The 17,216-nt window shown below is 46.5% G+C and overlaps 1 protein-coding gene across 1 annotated transcript; it reads right to left on the reverse strand.

The window, feature by feature from the left end:
- Positions 1 to 214: 214 nt before the first annotated feature.
- LOC127302106 (uncharacterized) lies at positions 215 to 1,845 on the reverse strand. Its single transcript, XM_051332467.2, has 2 exons — positions 1,524 to 1,845; positions 215 to 923 (listed from the first exon to the last, which is right to left on the reverse strand). The coding sequence occupies exon 2, from the start codon at positions 878 to 880 to the stop codon at positions 485 to 487; it is 396 nt and encodes a 131-aa protein (XP_051188427.1). The 5' UTR covers positions 881 to 923; positions 1,524 to 1,845; the 3' UTR covers positions 215 to 484.
- Between the last annotated feature and the right edge of the window lie 15,371 nt (positions 1,846 to 17,216).

Genomic DNA, 17,216 nt, shown 5'->3' on the forward strand with positions numbered 1-17,216 from the left:
ATCTGCCATGTGCTTAGGTGCTAACTTACAGATAATTCTTAAACAAATCCATAGAAGATCGAAACCAAAAGATTGGAAAAAACAGTGAATAATCAGCTGTAATTGTCATTTTCTCCTCAGAAACAGAGGGTAATGAGCATTATCTAAGTGGGATTCTTCTTGGTAATTTTGGAAGATATGAAGTGACTATTTCTGACTAGAGAATTAAGTGACATAAGCTCTTCAAACCCCAAATTTATAAATCTAAAGTTCTAAACACTACTACCTCTACTAGTGCACTTCTAGCTACAAATCAATCAGCTACATAACTTCTACTGCTATTAGGCAGTATTCTCATTAGCATGCTCACAGTTCATAGCAAGTTCATGCTAATGGAGAGAGAGGTCACCAGTCACCACAGACTCTTTGACGCTTTCCTGGTCTACGAAAGAGGTAAAACAGACGAAGAAAAAAACACAAGTCATATTCTTCAATCTTCAGAGCCTCACTTGGTCTGCACCCCTGCCTCGGCAGCTCTCCGCGGAGTGTTCTTCCGCCGGCTTCCATTCTGCCGGAATCCGTTCAGTGGTCTCGCCGGCTCGCCGACCTTCTCCTCCGCAGCCGAGTCCGGCGCGCGCTTCGTCGGGCGCCGCCTCTTCTTTGCCCCGTTCTCGGCTACGCCCTTCGAGTCCTTGCTCACGGCAACCTTCTTCGCACCGTCGCCATCGTCTTCAACCTTGTCCATGTCCTCTTCCTCATCATCGATGTCATCCTTCCGAAGCTTCAGTGGCCGCCCCCTTCTCTTGTAGGCCGGGATCACCTCCTCGGCGCCGCTTCCAGCGTCTTCGTTCTTCGCGGCTTCCATCGATTTATTGGCCTTCCCACCTCTAGGCCTGCCCATCCAGGACCCAGGCAGCCCAACCAACAAATAGCTAATCACACAACTGCAAATAGCAGAAATAAATCGAGTCAGACATTCTTCTCTCCGTGCGTTGACCACTCTACTTGGAAAGAATCACAAAAATAGCCGTTGCGCACAGAGACATGATTTCAACATCTAAAACCTGCAACTCTGAATGTCTAATAGAAGGTACAGATTGGGTAGAAGACGGGATATATGCTACTGTGAAAGACTAATATAAAAGGTTTCAGATTAAGCAGATGTTTGTTCACAGCTAGGATATTTAACGATGTGTGTCCTTGTAGATGCATGCCATCTGATGTTCCCATGATCTCACCAAAAATCAGTCCAAAGAACCAAGAACACCAGAAGACATACCGGTCTCCACAAATATTCTAGGTGGAAAGGAAGTTTGCTTGGTGAGTACCAAAGGAGAACCAACTACAAAGCAACCTAGCTACAGTACCAACCAAAAACAAAAAGGCAAGAACCATGTGAACAGACCCATATCTATCCTATTGTCTAGAACTCCAAATAATATTTATCGCCCCCATGTATCTCTATGTTAGGGATCAATAAAGAACAGAAAGATGATGCAGAACACGGAAGTACGGTATCACTCAGAGTCTGGAAAACCACGAACCTCTTCGAATGGAGCTCTTTTCTCCCGGATTATTGAAGCAGGAAAGGAGATCAAGGCCAGTTGTTCTGGACTCCCGCCTCCCAGGGCTCCCAGGCAAGAACAAGATGAAGAACAGAGGGGTGCAGGGTGATGCTGTTGTGGTTAATGACTTTTGGGTAGCAGATACGAACGGCTGCGAGCGCTTGAGGCCTTTGTGGAAGATTGTGCGCACACAGAGAAGAGAAGAAACCAGGAGGCAGAGAAGAACTGGTTACACTATTCTCTAGAGAGAGAGGGGGGGGAGAGAGGTGTGTGTGAGAGAGAGGAGAGTTGCTTGGGTTGGGTTGCCTGCTGAGATATACCCATGACGCGCAGTAACAACGTGGAGGAATGTACCTGCAGGTCCTCGGACCACGGTAGCAAAGCCATTTTTTTAACCTCACATTTTTTTACAGTTTTAAACACAAACTATACCACTCTGCTATAGTTCGCACTTGGCCACCGAGGGGGCAACGGGTGCAAGCAGTGTCGAAATTCACCACCCGCAACGTACAGCGGGAACATCTAACATGAGAGACGAGACAAGGCCAATGTGAAATGTCCCCTGACGACGCAGTGTACGTGGATGCACTGATGATTCTTGTTTGGAGGGGAAATTTGCAGAGAGGGGTAAAATGCAGGGAGGAACAGGAGGTTTACCATCTTGGTAGAAACCACCAAACTCGCCCGCACTGCGTCGTAATGTGCCCGGTCACCGTACCTTCTATGCACGGAGAACGAACCAACAACTTGGACAAGTGTGATGTTTTGTTCGTCATGAAGTTATGACTGTTTAGGGTCTCTTGGAATTGTAGGATTTGAATACTAAGAACTTTTTTATGCAAGTTCTTTGAATCGTAGGATTGAGGGCTACCAAATTGCTATGGAATCCATTCCTATGCTCCCTTTTGGCATGGAATTCCAATTCATCGGCTGAGAGATATTCAACTATCGCCTGAACTGGACGAGTTCAGATGAAATCTTCATGTAGATGACACTTTCTCTGTAAAATCATTATACAATGCGATCCTTCATTCTGATATACCAGTTGATAATAATAAAAAAATTTGGAAGATGAAGATACCAATAAAAAAATATTTTTTGGATGGTATCTTCGTCGAGGAGTTATACTCACCAAAGACAATCTTGTTAAGCAGAATTGGCACGAAAGTACACGGTGTGTTTTTTTATCATCATGATGAAACCATTAAACACCTATTTTTTCCAGTGCCAGTTTGCGAGATCTATATGGTCAGTCATCCAAGTAGCGTCTAGCATGTATCCTCCGACTAGTGTGGCCAATGTCTTTGGCAATTGGTTTCATGGTATCGATTCAAGGTTTAAGTTGCTTCTTAGGGTGGGGCGCTAGCAGTTATCTGGGCGCTTTGGCTAAGTAGAAATGACAAGACTTTTAACGATAAAAAATGTTCTTTGTTGCAGGTATTCTCCGTTTGTGGTTATCTCTTCAGCGAGTGGAGAACAGAGACCTATCTACGGAGGTCTGTACACGGTTGGAGGCTACGACGAGCAGATACTTTTTCCCTACATGGGTGGCAACATAGTCTACAGATTGAAGCTCCACCCACATCTTAGGTGTTATATGATTCATCACTTGGATATGTATCTCACCTAGTTTTTTTTTCCATCTTTGACTTGAGACACTTAAACGGCTGTGTGCATCCTGGTTATGCAGAGGCTGAATGTAATTGCTTTTCAAAGTAATCTTTATCGAAAAAAATTCCTATGCTCCCTATTCCATAGAAAAAATCTGAACATGGTAATTTTCTTTTCAGAAGTAAAATACACTTCAGCTCTCTGTATCTTTTGCCCCTCTCACCAATCCTCAAGGGCGTGTTTGATTCAAACGATTTACATAGGAAATTTATAGTACTAAATCCTATGAAAAATATCCTATAATGGTTGTTTGATTTGTAGGATTGATTCCTATAGGAAACTTTTCTAAGGAATCTTTTGCACTGATGGATCTTAGATAAAACTAATCTATAAGAAGATAAACAAAACCATAATTTCGAATTAGGTCAAAGAGAGAATTTGGTGCAACAATAAGGTATGCTTTTCCGGTCCTTTTTCATTGCTTTATATTGGAATACAACGTCTAACACAACTCACATGCCCAACACGACGCCACCCAGTACAACAATGGTTTACAAAAACTTGCCTAATACGGAAAAAAGAAAACGACACAAACACGAACTTCCTAACACCGCAAAACACCAACCGACCTAAGCTTAAGTTTTCTAACATTCACCCCCTAAGCTTAAGGTGGCTCTTCACCGTGGCTCCTTCACAACTTGCAGGCCAATCATTTTCCTCATTGCCAAGAACTTGGATCTTCCCATTGGCTTCGTCAGTATGCCAGTCTTGAACCAATACGTTTGATTCGGTTATGAAACATCAGGTTTTTGCATAAAGAAATCGTCGATTTGTTATCTATGTTTAATACCACTTTGTCTGGATCACGGTTGAGAAGATCGTAGAGGAGGCGCTCCAACCATACCCATTGGCATGATGTTGTTGCTGCTGCAATGTACTCCGCTTCGCATGAAGAGAGTGCAACCACATTCGGCTTCTATGACAGCCAAGACACTATGCTAGTGCCTAGAAAAAATGCCACACAAGTGGTGCTCTTCCGATCATCTACATTGCAGACCATATTACCGTCCCTTTACCCCGTTAAGCAAAGATCACCTTTGTATTTGTTCTTCTCGTGAGAGCAGCGGAGACCCATAGTCCATTTGACATACGGTAATATGTTTTCACGGTAGTCATGTGTTTGGTTGTGGGGAATTCCATGTAGCTTCTCACAATTCCAACCAGATAAGCAAGATCCGGTCTTGCACATGTTTTGATCAACCGGTGGTGCTTCACTTTGCTTACTCAACTTGATCTTGCTTCCATTGGTGCTTGAGATGGACCATCATCCATCCCACATTGCTCGAGAATGTTCCTTGCACATGCTTCATGGCAAAGGGTGATAAAACCTAGCAATTGATGTACTTCAGTACTAAGGTAATAACTCAACAATCCAAGATCACTCATCTTGAACAAATCCTTCATCTGTGACTTGAACTTTTCAATCTTGAGTACTTCAGCTCTTGTGATCACCATATCATCCACGTATACCCCCACTAACAAGATGGATTTACCTTTACCACGCTTGTAAATCACATGCTCGAAAGGTCTCATCTCAAAACCACAATGTGTTATCCAACTTAGCGTACCACGCTCTCGGTGCTTAACGCGGGCTGCACAATACTTTTTGCAGCTTCAAGACCTTGTGATCATCACCTTTTCAACAGAACCTGGTGGTTGACTCACATAGATCTCCTGCAAATCTCCGTTGAGAAAAAGCATCCACGTGGTGTAGTTGCCACCCCTCATAAGCTGCCAACGCAATAAAAAAAATTTGTACATATCCCACCTTTGCAATAGGTGCAAAGTTATTGATTGTGAACCCATATTTGGCTATTTACAAATAGGAATGGAGAAATTTGCGCAAAAAATAGAGGAAGTAGATAGAATGATGGTGGAAGAGGGTACGAAGGGGGAAGGGATAGGATAATTAATTAGACAAAATACGCAAAATATCTTAATTTAATAAACAAAATGTAAGAGAAAAATTCACACCCCAAGTTTTGTGTGTTTGATGACAACACTTGAGTAATCTCACTGTGTGCCTTGAGTATCATTGTTAGATTTGCAAGTACACGGTGACCTCGCCGGACGCGTCAAGATCAGAAGACTGAAGCGTAGTTGATAGGTTTTCTGGTTTTGTGTGTGTTTAGCGAGGTAACATGGTTGGAGAGAAAAATGGAAGAAAACCAGATTTAGCCAGGCCGGTACTACCGGTACCTGTAGCGGTAGTACCACTACCCCTATAGGTACCGCCCTCGGTACCGCTCTGAGTCTGAGCTGAATTCGTCCCCCAGAACTCGTTGTGGTACCCTTGCAGTACCTGGGGTGGTAGTACCGCTCACGAGCGGTAGTACCGCTCACGGTACCGCTTAGGTACCGTAACTGAGTTACGGTCGTACCGCCCTGGTACCGCTTCGAGTCCAGTAAGGTTTGGACCCTGTTGCGGTACCTCGAGCGGTAGTACCGCTCTGCGTCCTTTGACCAGATCTGGGAGGATTTCGAACTCAGAGCGGTAGTACCGCTTGCCCCAAGCGGTAGTACCGCTTAGGCCAAATCTGGACATAACGGTTAGATTTGGAGGAGCCTATGTAAGGGCCCCTTCTTCCCCAACACGATTTTATCTCTTCCCCTTCTCTCTCCTCCATTGTTGCTGAGCTTAATTCTTGTGGATCTCCTTCCCCATCCAACCAATCTTGTCCAAACTTTGAGGATAGGTGGAGGAGACCCCGATCTATAGTTCTACCAAGAGAGATTTCACCAATACTAGCTATTCCTTAGTGGATCTTGGTGGTAGGGTTCCTTTGGTGGATCTTGGAGAAGAGTTCCTTTGGTGGAGCATTGGAAGAGTTCCTTGGTGGGGCATTGGAGAAGAGTTCCTTTGGTGGAGCATTGGGAGAGTTCCTTTGGTGGAGCATTGGTGATGGGTTCCTATGGTGGAGCATTGGAGATGTGCAGCTATGGAGTCTAGCTTGGTGTTGTACTAGATCCATATGGTGTTGGGAGCATCCTTGTGTGTGGAGCTCGCCCCAACCTTGTGAAGGAATCACCGCCTCGACCGGTGCCTTAGTGGAAGAGGGAGAGCACCTTCGTGGAGCTCTCTCGAGGAAGAAGGTGAGGCCTTCCTTCGTGGTGTGGCCGCCTAGTCTCTTGTGTGAGACTAGCACCTCCTCAACGCAGACGTACTTCCTTTAGTGGAAGGAACTGCGGGAAACAAACCTCGACTCGCCTCGCGCCCCCCGGTTGTCCCGCTCCTTACTCTCTTTATCTTGTTGATTCCTTTACTTGTTGCACTCGCCCAATATTCATTGTAGGATCACCCCTATTGCTAAAGCTCACACCTTTACCTTCCGTTGCATAAAAAATTGGAAAAGACTAAAACTTGTCGTAGCGCCATTCACCCCCCCCCCCCTCTTGTTCGCTACGATCCATTCAAGTGGTATCAGAGCAAGGTTTTTCTTGCTCGGGCTTTACCGCCTAAGAAATGGCCGAACAAGAGGCGGATAAGAATGGGTCACCTTCCCTTGTGCCACCCGCTCCATCATCTCCCATCGATTCCACGACGGCTACGTTGGATGACCTCAAGAAATTGGAGTCATCCATCGTTGCCCAAATGAAGGCGATGATGATGGAGTTGGTTGTACAAAAACCAAACCCTCCACCAAAAGCAAGTGCCGAGGATCCACTACCAAAAGCTAACACCTTTCCTCTTGTGGATTTTGTTGCGGAAGCAACAAGAGACCCACAAAAGGAAGGGCTTGGGGATACCGGCACTTCAACAAAAGGGAAGGATGATGACACACCGGTCGCGGAACGTCAAGGGGGTTATCATGCGGTGCCACCACCAAATGACTACACCATCAACGTTCCGATACCGATGCCGCATATCTTGTCGCATGGTTCACCACCGTCTCTTGAGTCAAACAACTTTGAGAATTGGCAATTTCTAATGCGTTCACATGTGCGCAGCGCTTCTACCGAGCTATGGCGTATCATTGAGGAGGGCTATTCTCCACAAGATCCCAAGAAATTGACAAGGAGAGATGTGGTGGATGATCAACTCAACGCCACCGCCATCAACATGATTCATATGGCCATCACCCCCAAGGACCGCGCTCATATCCGCTCGCTCAAGACCGCCAAGGAAGCATGGGACAAACTTGAGAAGCTCTTCCTCGGCAATGCAAGCATCCAAAGCTCCCGCTTTGATGAAGTGAACAACATGGCCGACAACTTTGTCATGATTGAAGGAGAGACCCCCGAAGAAATGTATAGACGCCTCATCGCTCTTGCCGTGCAAATGCAAGACCTTGGAGCAACGTTCGTGGATGACCATTGGATCAAGCGCAAGTTCTACAACGCTCTCCTCCCTTATGAGGAAGTGAAGTTGATGGCCATCCGCCAAAACGCCTCCTTCCGTGCTATGACATCCGATGAAGTCCTTAGCAAAGTCATCGCTTTGGACATCTCCAAGAAGAATGCGGAGGATCTTGTTGCTCGCGCCCACAACTCCCGCAAGCCCAACCTTGCATTGAAGATGACGGTGCATGAAGCTAGTGAAAGCGATGAGGATCCCGTTGAGTGGGGATCGGATGATCTCAAGGTCAACTACCATGAGCACATGGCTCTTGCCGCCAAGAAGTTTTGGGATGGAAACATGTCCCGAAACACAAGACCAAGAAGATCACGTGATTCTCCAAGAAGACTCTCCAAGAGCCCAAGAGAAAGGACAGGGGGAAGAACATGCTACAATTGCGGTGACAAGAATCATTTTGTCGCGGAGTGTATGTTTGAGAGAAGAGAAGATCATGGTGGCAAACTTATCCCAAAGGATAGGTACAAGCCACTCTCCAAAGGATTCTCCAAGTTCTCCCCAAGGTCCGATGACGACAAGGTCTCCTCCAACAAGAAGCCTAGAGCCTTCATCATTCGTGAAGAGTACACCTCCAATGAAGATGGGGAGCATGAGGACAAGCGCTCCAACAAGGAAGGAGAGGGAGTGGCCGCCATCGCCATTTCCACTCCCTCCAACTCTCTCTTCGACTCTCCTAATGAGAACCTCGTCACCAACAATGCTCGGTGCCTTATGGCAAAGGTATCCACGGAGGTAAAATCTCCTTCCAAACCATCATCTTCTACTAATGCCATATATATTGATGATGCCTCTAGTCTCACCGTTAAACGTGAGATTATGAGTTTGGATTCCTCGGATTCTTTTTTCACTAACATGAAGGGGGATACCAAGATTCATGTTGGGGCTCTCTTAGCCCAACTTGGTGCGGCACAAGATCTTATTGAGAAGAGGGAGAAGTTGGAAAGGGAAGCGGCCTTTGAGCTTGCCGACCTCAAGGAGGAGCTTGATGATGAACGGAATCTTCGCATGTCTCTTGAAGCTAGTATCATCGTTCTTGAAGACAAAAATGAAGCTATTGTTTCACAACTCACCAAGGATCGAGACCATGCTCTTGAGTTGGTGGGTGACCTCAAGAAGAAGATGCTCTCGCTCGAGGAAGCCAACAAAGAGAAAGATGATGAAGACCCCAATTCTTGCCATGATGAGCTTGTGGATCAAGTCACTTCCTTGAGAAGGCACAATGCTCTTCTCTTGGAAGTCAATGCTCTTCAAGAAGAAGCCTTGGATGAATATTACCGCTTGTTCAAAGAGAAGACCTCATGTTGCAACCATGAAGAAGAAATTGCCGCTCTTGAGATCACCAAGGCCAAGCTATTGAGTTTGAGTAGCAAGCAAGAAGAATCGTTGGAGGAGTGTCTCCGCATGAGCAAGGAGAAGGATACATGTTGTGATCATGAGGAGGAAATAGCCGCCTTGAAGAGAAGGGAAGCCAAGCTCATGGAGGTCAACTCCATGCAAGAAGAAACCTTGAAGGAGTACTTTCCTTTGAGCAAGGACCGTGCATGTTGCACTCATGAAAGCGACATTGCCAAGATGGAGAATGACAAGCGCTTGCTCATGAAGTTGAATGCTCTCCAAGAAGAAGCCTTGATGGAACACTTCCGGGTGAACAAGGCAAAGGAGGTCCAAGTGTTTGATATTTGCCATCCACACCCGGAGCATGAAGATGAAGTCAATCGCTTGAAGGCCAAGGTTGATAGACTCCAAGTTCAAGCCAAATACTTGGAAGGAATCATTGAAGCAAAAGATGGAGCCAAAGAGGGCTCGTGCAATGAAGGAGGAGTGGCTACCACGCCTAAGAGAAAGAGGAAGAGGAGGACCAAGAAGAAGAAGGACAAGGAGAACATGGAGACCAACCTTGAAGGGAGCCATGCTAGCTCAAAAAGAGATGGAGTACCCAACTCCGCCTCTACAGGTTTCGCCGGCTCTAACAACCCTTCTCATGTTCTTTTTGTTGATTACTATGGACATATTCGTGCTCGCTTTATTGGTCCTCAAAAGGACAATGTTGATTGGACTATTTGGGTTCCCAAACCCCTTGTTACTAACATGCTAGGACCCATTGAAAAATGGGTACCTAAATCCAAGACTTGATTCCTTGTAGGACTATGCTTCCGGTGGCACTAAATGGGTGGTTGATAGTGGAGCCACAAGTCATATGACCGGAAGCAAGGATATTGTTGTCGACCTCGTGCCTTCTCTCTCTACCGTTTCATATGGCGACAACACATGCTCTAAGGTATTAGGTCTTGGCAAGGTGGTGGTCACACCCGACATCTCACTTGTGAATGTCCTCCTTGTCGAGACCCTTGGTTACAACTTACTCTCCGTTCATCAAATTGCTCGTATGGGTTTATGCACATTCTTTGATGAACATATGGTGGTCCTCTTGTGGAGCAAGACACTCAATGTAACTTTTGTTGGATATGTAGAGAACGGTTTGTATGTTGTTGATTTCTCCGGAAAGACAACGTCTTCCGCTCTTTGCCTATTCGCCAAAGGTGACAAGGGTTGGTTATGGCATCGCCGACTAGCCCATGTCAACATGAGGACTTTGCAAAGTCTCCACAAGGGTGGCCACATTCTCGGACTAAAAGAAGATGTCTCTTTTTGCAAGGATCATGTTTGTAGGGCTTGCGTACAAGGAAAAATGCATGGAGCTCCTCACAAGGCCAAGACCATCATATCTACCACAAGATGCTTGGAGCTCCTACATGTTGATCTCTTTGGCCCACCATCTCATGAAAGTCTTAGAGGAAAGAAGTATTGCCTCGTCATCGTTGATGACTACTCACGCTATTGTTGGGTATTCTTCTTCAAGTACAAGAGTGAGACTCAACGGACCATGATGGAGTTTGCCAACCAAGTGCAATGCAAGTACGACAACAAGATCCTCGCAATAAGAAGCGACAATGGAACGGAGTTCAAGAACTACACATTGGATGACTTCCTCGGCGAAGAAGGAATCCAACACCAATACTCCACGCCATATACTCCCCAACAAAATGGGGTCGCCGAAAGGAAGAATTGAACCTTGATCGAAGCCGCTCGAACCATGATGATGGAGTACAAGTCCAACTACAATTTTTGGGCGGAAGCTATCTCTACCGCATGCCATGCTACTAATCGCCTCTACTTTCGCAAAGGTCTTGAGAAGACACCGTATGAGATCCTCACCGGCAACAAGCCTAATGTGTCATACTTCAAGGTCTTCGGTTGCAAATGCTACATACTTGTCAAGGACACTCGCCTATCCAAGTTTGATTCTAGAGCTCAAGAAGGAATTTTCGTTGGCTGCTATGGATTCTCACGCCTATAGAGTCTTCAACAAGTCAAGTGGTCGGGTTGTAGAGTCTTGTGATGTGACGTTCGATGAAGATGATAGATCTTTGGAGGAGCGAAGTGCTTCTTGTGAGAAAGGAGATGCAATTCCCCCGGATACCATAGGAAGGATGGGTGTTGGCATTCGTCTACCTCAAAAGCTACCTTCTATGAGTACCGGGGAAGGACCAAGTTCCACCCAAGTGGAGCCATCTACACCACAAGGCCAAGCTTCTTCCGTTGATCTAACAAATGCAAGTCAACCTCTACAACAACCTCAAGTTCAACCCCAACCTCAAGATCAACCTCGACATCTACAACAACAATCAAGTCCAAGTTCACCTCAACAAGCTCAAGAACATCATACACCGCAAGCTCGTCTACCACAACACTCAATATCAAGTGACCAAGGTCAAGCTTCAAGTTCTTCTCCGAGTGGTTCGGGGACGTTCCTCATGGACAATAATATTCCCTACACCCCCGAGCCATCCGGATCTCATGACAAAGTTGCCTCTTTCAACAACAATGGAGGTCAAGGCGAGGACCTAAACCATGATGAAGGCCAAGAAGTCTCACAAGAATCATCTCCTTTAGCCGACACTCGCCGTGAAGACCCCACTACAAGACATTTGCGTCTCAAGTCTCATTCCTTGCAAAACATCATTGGTGATCTAAAGAGAAATGTCACCACTCGGAGGCAACTTGCAAACTTTTGTGCGCACCATGCCTTTGTCTCTAGGGTGGAACCACTCAAAGTTGATGATGCTCTCAACGATCCCGATTGGTTGAATGCAATGCAAGAGGAACTCAACAACTTCAAGAGGAATGATGTATGGACTCTCATGAAGCGACCCGATCATTGCCGCAATGTTATAGGCACCAAGTGGATCTTCAAGAACAAGCAAGATGAAAGTGGCACGGTCATCCGCAACAAAGCAAGATTGGTGGCACAAGGCTACTCTCAAGTTGAAGGCGTGGACTTTGGCGAAACCTTTGCACCCATTGCAAGACTCGAGTCCATCCGTATCCTTTTGGCCTTTGCCTCACATCATGGCTTTAAGTTGCAACAAATGGATGTTAAGAGTGCTTTTCTTAATGGTCCTCTACATGAGGAAGTATATGTGAAGCAACCCCCGGGGTTCGAGGACCCCCATTTCCCGGACCATGTCTTCAAGCTAAAAAAGGCCCTATATGGACTCAAACAAGCTCCTAGAGCTTGGTATGAGCATCTAAAGGAGTTGCTTGAAGACCGTGGGTTCGAAGTGGGGAAAATCGATCCCACTCTTTTTACTAAAAAAGTCAATGGGGAGCTTTTCGTATGCCAACTCTATGTAGATGACATCATATTTGGCTCGACTAACACAAAATTCAATGATGAGTTTGCCATGTTGATGACAAATAGGTTTGAGATGTCAATGATGGGTGAACTCAAGTACTTTCTTGGGTTCGAGATCAAGCAAATGCGACAAGGCACCTTCATCAATCAAGCGAAGTACCTCCAAGACATGCTCAAGCGCTTTGATATGAAGGATGCCAAGGGGATTGGAACTCCAATGCAACTCAAGTGTCAACTCACTCTTGATGAGGCCGGCAAGGCGGTAGATACCAAGCTCTATCGTTCGATGATAGGTTCGCTTCTTTACCTTTGTGCATCTCACCCGGATATAATGTTAAGCGTTGGTATGTGTGCACGGTTTCAAGCGAGTCCGAAGGAAAGCCACCTTGTGGCGGTCAAAAGGATCCTCCGATATTTAGTTGCTACCCCACACTTCGGTTTATGGTACCCAAGGGACACGGACTTTGCTTTGGTTGGTTTCACCGACTCCGATTGGGCGGGCGACAAGATTGATAGGAAGTCTACTTCCGGAGCATGTCACTTTCTTGGAAGATCTTTGGTGTGTTGGTCCTCGAAGAAGCAAAATTGTGTCTCCGTCTCCACCGCGGAAGCCGAGTATATTGCCGCGGCAAGTAGTTGTGCTCAAATCTTATGGATGAGGCAAACCTTGCGGGATTATGGACTCGTGTATAGCAAGGTGCCTCTTTTGTGTGACAATGAGAGCGCAATCAAGATCGCCTACAATCCGGTTCTTCATGGCAAGACGAAGCACATTGAGATACGGAACCACTTCATCCGGGACCACATTGCTCGCGGAGATATTGTACTATCCTATATTGGCACCAAGGAGCAATTGGCGGACATCTTCACGAAGCCCTTGGATGAGAAGCGCTTTATTGAGTTGAGGCATGAGCTAAATATCATTGATCCATCGAACTTTGCTTGACCGTCGTGCGCACACACCAATCTTACCGTCATATCTAGATGAAAGGCACGCATAGACATAGGGGGAGTGCGGTTTAAATCCATTGAGCTATCCCTCCCCCCATAATGCATAAAGAAATCCAAAACATTTGCTATTTGTCAACTAAGTGACTTATGAGCTTCATGTTGAGTTGTAGTCCGTGAGTCCTAGATACATCTACGCGACCTCACAACTACTATACTCTTACACGGTGGCTTCGGCCACCAACAACCCCTCTTTGAGGTTTTTCGGTTCTTCGTGACCTTGTTTTGTCTTTCTTCTTTGCTTTCTTCTTCTTGTTTTTGAGAACCTCTTTCAAGCTTGTTTTTTTCTCGTGATTTTTGCAAGCTTGGTTGTATGTTCTTTTTCTCCATCTCTCTAGTTTCTTTACCCTCCTTTTTGGTGTTCCGATGCCAAAGGGGGAGAAGTTCCTAGGTAGATGGGGAACTTTGTTGTGTGTAGCCGTGTGGTTCTAGTTGCTTATTTTGTCTTATGGCTACATCAACAACCCTATGGAGGCATCTTATAGTGAGTTTGGGTATTTTCAAGGCTATGGTATGATAACTTCACCCAAATCTCTATGCATGACCTTATGTTGCCTCCATTTTGTGCATGTGCTACTTGAACATGTCATCTATCTATGTTGCATATGTGCTTGGTTTGTAAAAACTAGGGGGAGCGTTGTCTCTATAACATGTGTATTTGTATTCAATCACATACTCATGATATGCACATGTGTAGGGGGAGCTCCGTCGCGTTTTTGCAAATCTAATGATCTCATCATAATATCATATGTTATTGTCAACTCTTGTGTTGTCATCAAACACCAAAAAGGGGGAGATTGTAAGAGCAAAGTTCACACCCCAAGTTTTGTGTGTTTGATGACAACACTTGAGTAATCTCACCGTGTGCCTTGAGTATCATTGTTAGATTTGCAAGTACACGGTGACCTCGCCGGACGCGTCAAGATCAGAAGACTGAAGCGTAGTTGATAGGTTTTCTGGTTTTGTGTGTGTTTAGCGAGGTAACATGGTTGGAGAGAAAAAGGGAAGAAAACCAGATTTAGCCAGGCCGGTACTACCGGTACCTGTAGCGGTAGTACCGCTACCCCTATAGGTACCGCCCTCGGTACCGCTCTGAGTCTGAGCTGAATTCGTCCCCCGGAACTCGTTGCGGTACCCTTGCAGTACCTGGGGCGGTAGTACCGCGCACGAGCGGTAGTACCGCTCACGGTACCGCTTAGGTATCGTAACTGAGTTACGGTCGTACCGCCCTGGTACCGCCCTGGTACCGCTTCGAGTCCAGTAAGGTTTGGACCCTGTTGCGGTACCTCGAGCGGTACCTCGAGCGGTAGTACCGCTCTGCGTCCTTTGACCAGATCTGGGAGGATTTCGAACTCAGAGCGGTAGTACCGCTTGCCCCAAGCGGTAGTACCGCTTAGGCCAAATCTGGACATAACGGTTGGATTTGGAGGAGCCTATTTAAGGGCCCCTTCTTCCCCAACACGATTTTATCTCTTCCCCTTCTCTCTCTTCCATTGTTGCTGAGCTTAATTCTTGTGGATCTCCTTCCCCATCCAACCAATCTTGTCCAAACTTTGAGGATAGGTGGAGGAGACCCCGATCTATAGTTCTACCAAGAGAGATTTCACCAATACTAGCTATTCCTTAGTGGATCTTGGTGGTAGGGTTCCTTTGGTGGATCTTGGAGAAGAGTTCCTTTGGTGGAGCATTGGAAGAGTTCCTTGGTGGGGCATTGGAGAAGAGTTCCTTTGGTGGAGCATTGGGAGAGTTCCTTTGGTGGAGCATTGGTGATGGGTTCCTATGGTGGAGCATTGGAGATGTGCAGCTATGGAGTCTAGCTTGGTGTTGTACTAGATCCATAGGGTGTTGGGAGCATCCTTGCGTGTGGAGCACGCCCCAACCTTGTGAAGGAATCACCGCCTCGACCGGTGCCTTAGTGGAAGAGGGAGAGCACCTTCGTGGAGCTCTCTCGAGGAAGAAGGTGAGGCCTTCCTTCGTGGTGTGGCCGCCTAGTCTCTTGTGTGAGACTAGCACCTCCTCAACGCAGACGTACTTCCTTTAGTGGAAGGAACTGCGGGAAACAAACCTCGACTCGCCTCGCGCCCCCCGGTTGTCCCGCTCCTTACTCTCTTTATCTTGTTGATTCCTTTACTTGTTGCACTCGCCCAATATTCATTGTAGGATCACCCCTATTGCTAAAGCTCACACCTTTACCTTCCGTTGCATAAAAAATTGGAAAAGACTAAAACTTTCCGTAGCGCCATTCACCCCCCCTCTTGTTCGCTACGATCCATTCACAAAAAATATATACAAAACATAAAAACTCCTCCTCAAAGTAAAGTCCCGTGCTACTGGACATAGCCTTTAGCTACTAGACGTGCCTTGTGTTTCACAACTGCATGACTTAAGTATTTCTTTACTTTGAAGATTCCCACTTGAGTCCTAAAGAAAGTTTTCGCTGTGGAAGATTGGTAAGAGACCAAGGTTGTTCTACCGAATTAAACTCTTCTCCTCTTGCATTGGCCATTAACAAGTCTCTTCGCCTTTAGCTTCGTCGAAGTTCGCTGGCTCCTTCATATTGAGCATGCATCTACGACCACGGGTAGCTCCTCCCTCAGTGTCTTCTATCTTGTGGCGTACCGGTGTGGGGTACAAATCCAAAACCAGCATGAGCTTTGCCAATGTCGGGGGTAATTGTGGGGAACATTATGCCGTGTTCCCGGGTCCTGCCATGGCTCTTTGCTAGGAACCGCCTACCGCGTTCCCGTGTTCTACCATGGGCGTTCCTAGGTTGTTCTCAAGCGCTGTTGTGACAATGTTTTCTCCATGTTTATATGCCATTGCAGAGCTTTCACTCCAGCCTTCTGCTGGACTTCCCGGGGTGGAAATTGTGTTTGACAAGCCATACAAAAGTCATGCTCCACATAAACCCTTGGCTCTTGATGAGATTTCTCAAGGATTGTTAGTTCAGCCACCATACTAAGCATTGTAACATTCTTGATATTACAAGAACATATCATGAGGCATGAAGTATGATTTTATTGGCATTGGGGACTCAACCGGTGAATCCTTCCTCCATTTTGTTGGTTCCATCCAAATAGGGCTAGACATAAAGTGAAGGGATTCGTAGCATAGAAAACAAAAATTTTCCTACCGCAAGAACGAAAACCAAGCCAAGATGCAATCTAGAAGATGGTAGCAACGAGAAGATCATGAGACTAACCCTCGAAGATTTCCAAAGCCTACGAGATTAGATCTCGTTGTTGCTGTAGTCGATCACTTGCCGCTTTCGAAAGCGCGTAGTAGATCTTGACGGTGCCACAGTCGGGCAGCACCTCCGTACCCGGTCACACATTCGGTGTTGATGACGACGTCCTTCTCCCCGTTCCAGCGGGCAGCGGAAGTAGTAGATCCTCCTCGGAATCCCGACAGCACGACGGCGTGGTGGCGGTGGTGGTGGAGAACTCCGGCAGGGCTTCGCCATAAGCACTACGGGAGAGAGGTGGAGGAGGGAGGTGTGCTAGGGTTTGGAGAGAGGGGGTGGCTAGGGCGCCGGCCAGGGGTGTCCTAGGTGGTGCGGCCAAGCCATGGGCAGCCCCCTCCCTCTCCTCCTCATTATATAGGTGGAACCCCAAGGGTTTGCCCAAAATCTTCGAATAAGACCCCAACAGAAAAACTGCCTTATGGACGAAACCTAGAGGGACAGGGACTCTCCCCTTCCCCCTTTACTTGGCCGGCTGATGACCCACAAGTATAGGGGGTGTATCGTAGTATTTTCGATAAGTAAGAGTGTCGAACCCAACGAGGAGCAGAAGGTGTTGACAAGCAGTTTCGATGAAGGATTCACTGTAAATGCTCACAAACAAGTATTCAGGGGGTTTTGATGTAGCAGTTGAATAAAGTACGAGTAAGTAAAATGCGAGAGTAACAATTGCAGCGAGTGGCCCATCCTTTTTAGCACAAA

Source organism: Lolium perenne, chromosome 5 (assembly GCF_019359855.2).
Source record: "Lolium perenne isolate Kyuss_39 chromosome 5, Kyuss_2.0, whole genome shotgun sequence".
In the NCBI taxonomy this organism is placed as follows: domain Eukaryota; kingdom Viridiplantae; phylum Streptophyta; class Magnoliopsida; order Poales; family Poaceae; genus Lolium; species Lolium perenne.

Bases quoted from the DNA above. Each gene is read 5' to 3' on its own strand.
- LOC127302106 (XM_051332467.2), bottom strand. From the start codon at position 880: ATGGGCAGGCCTAGAGGTGGGAAGGCCAATAAATCGATGGAAGCCGCG.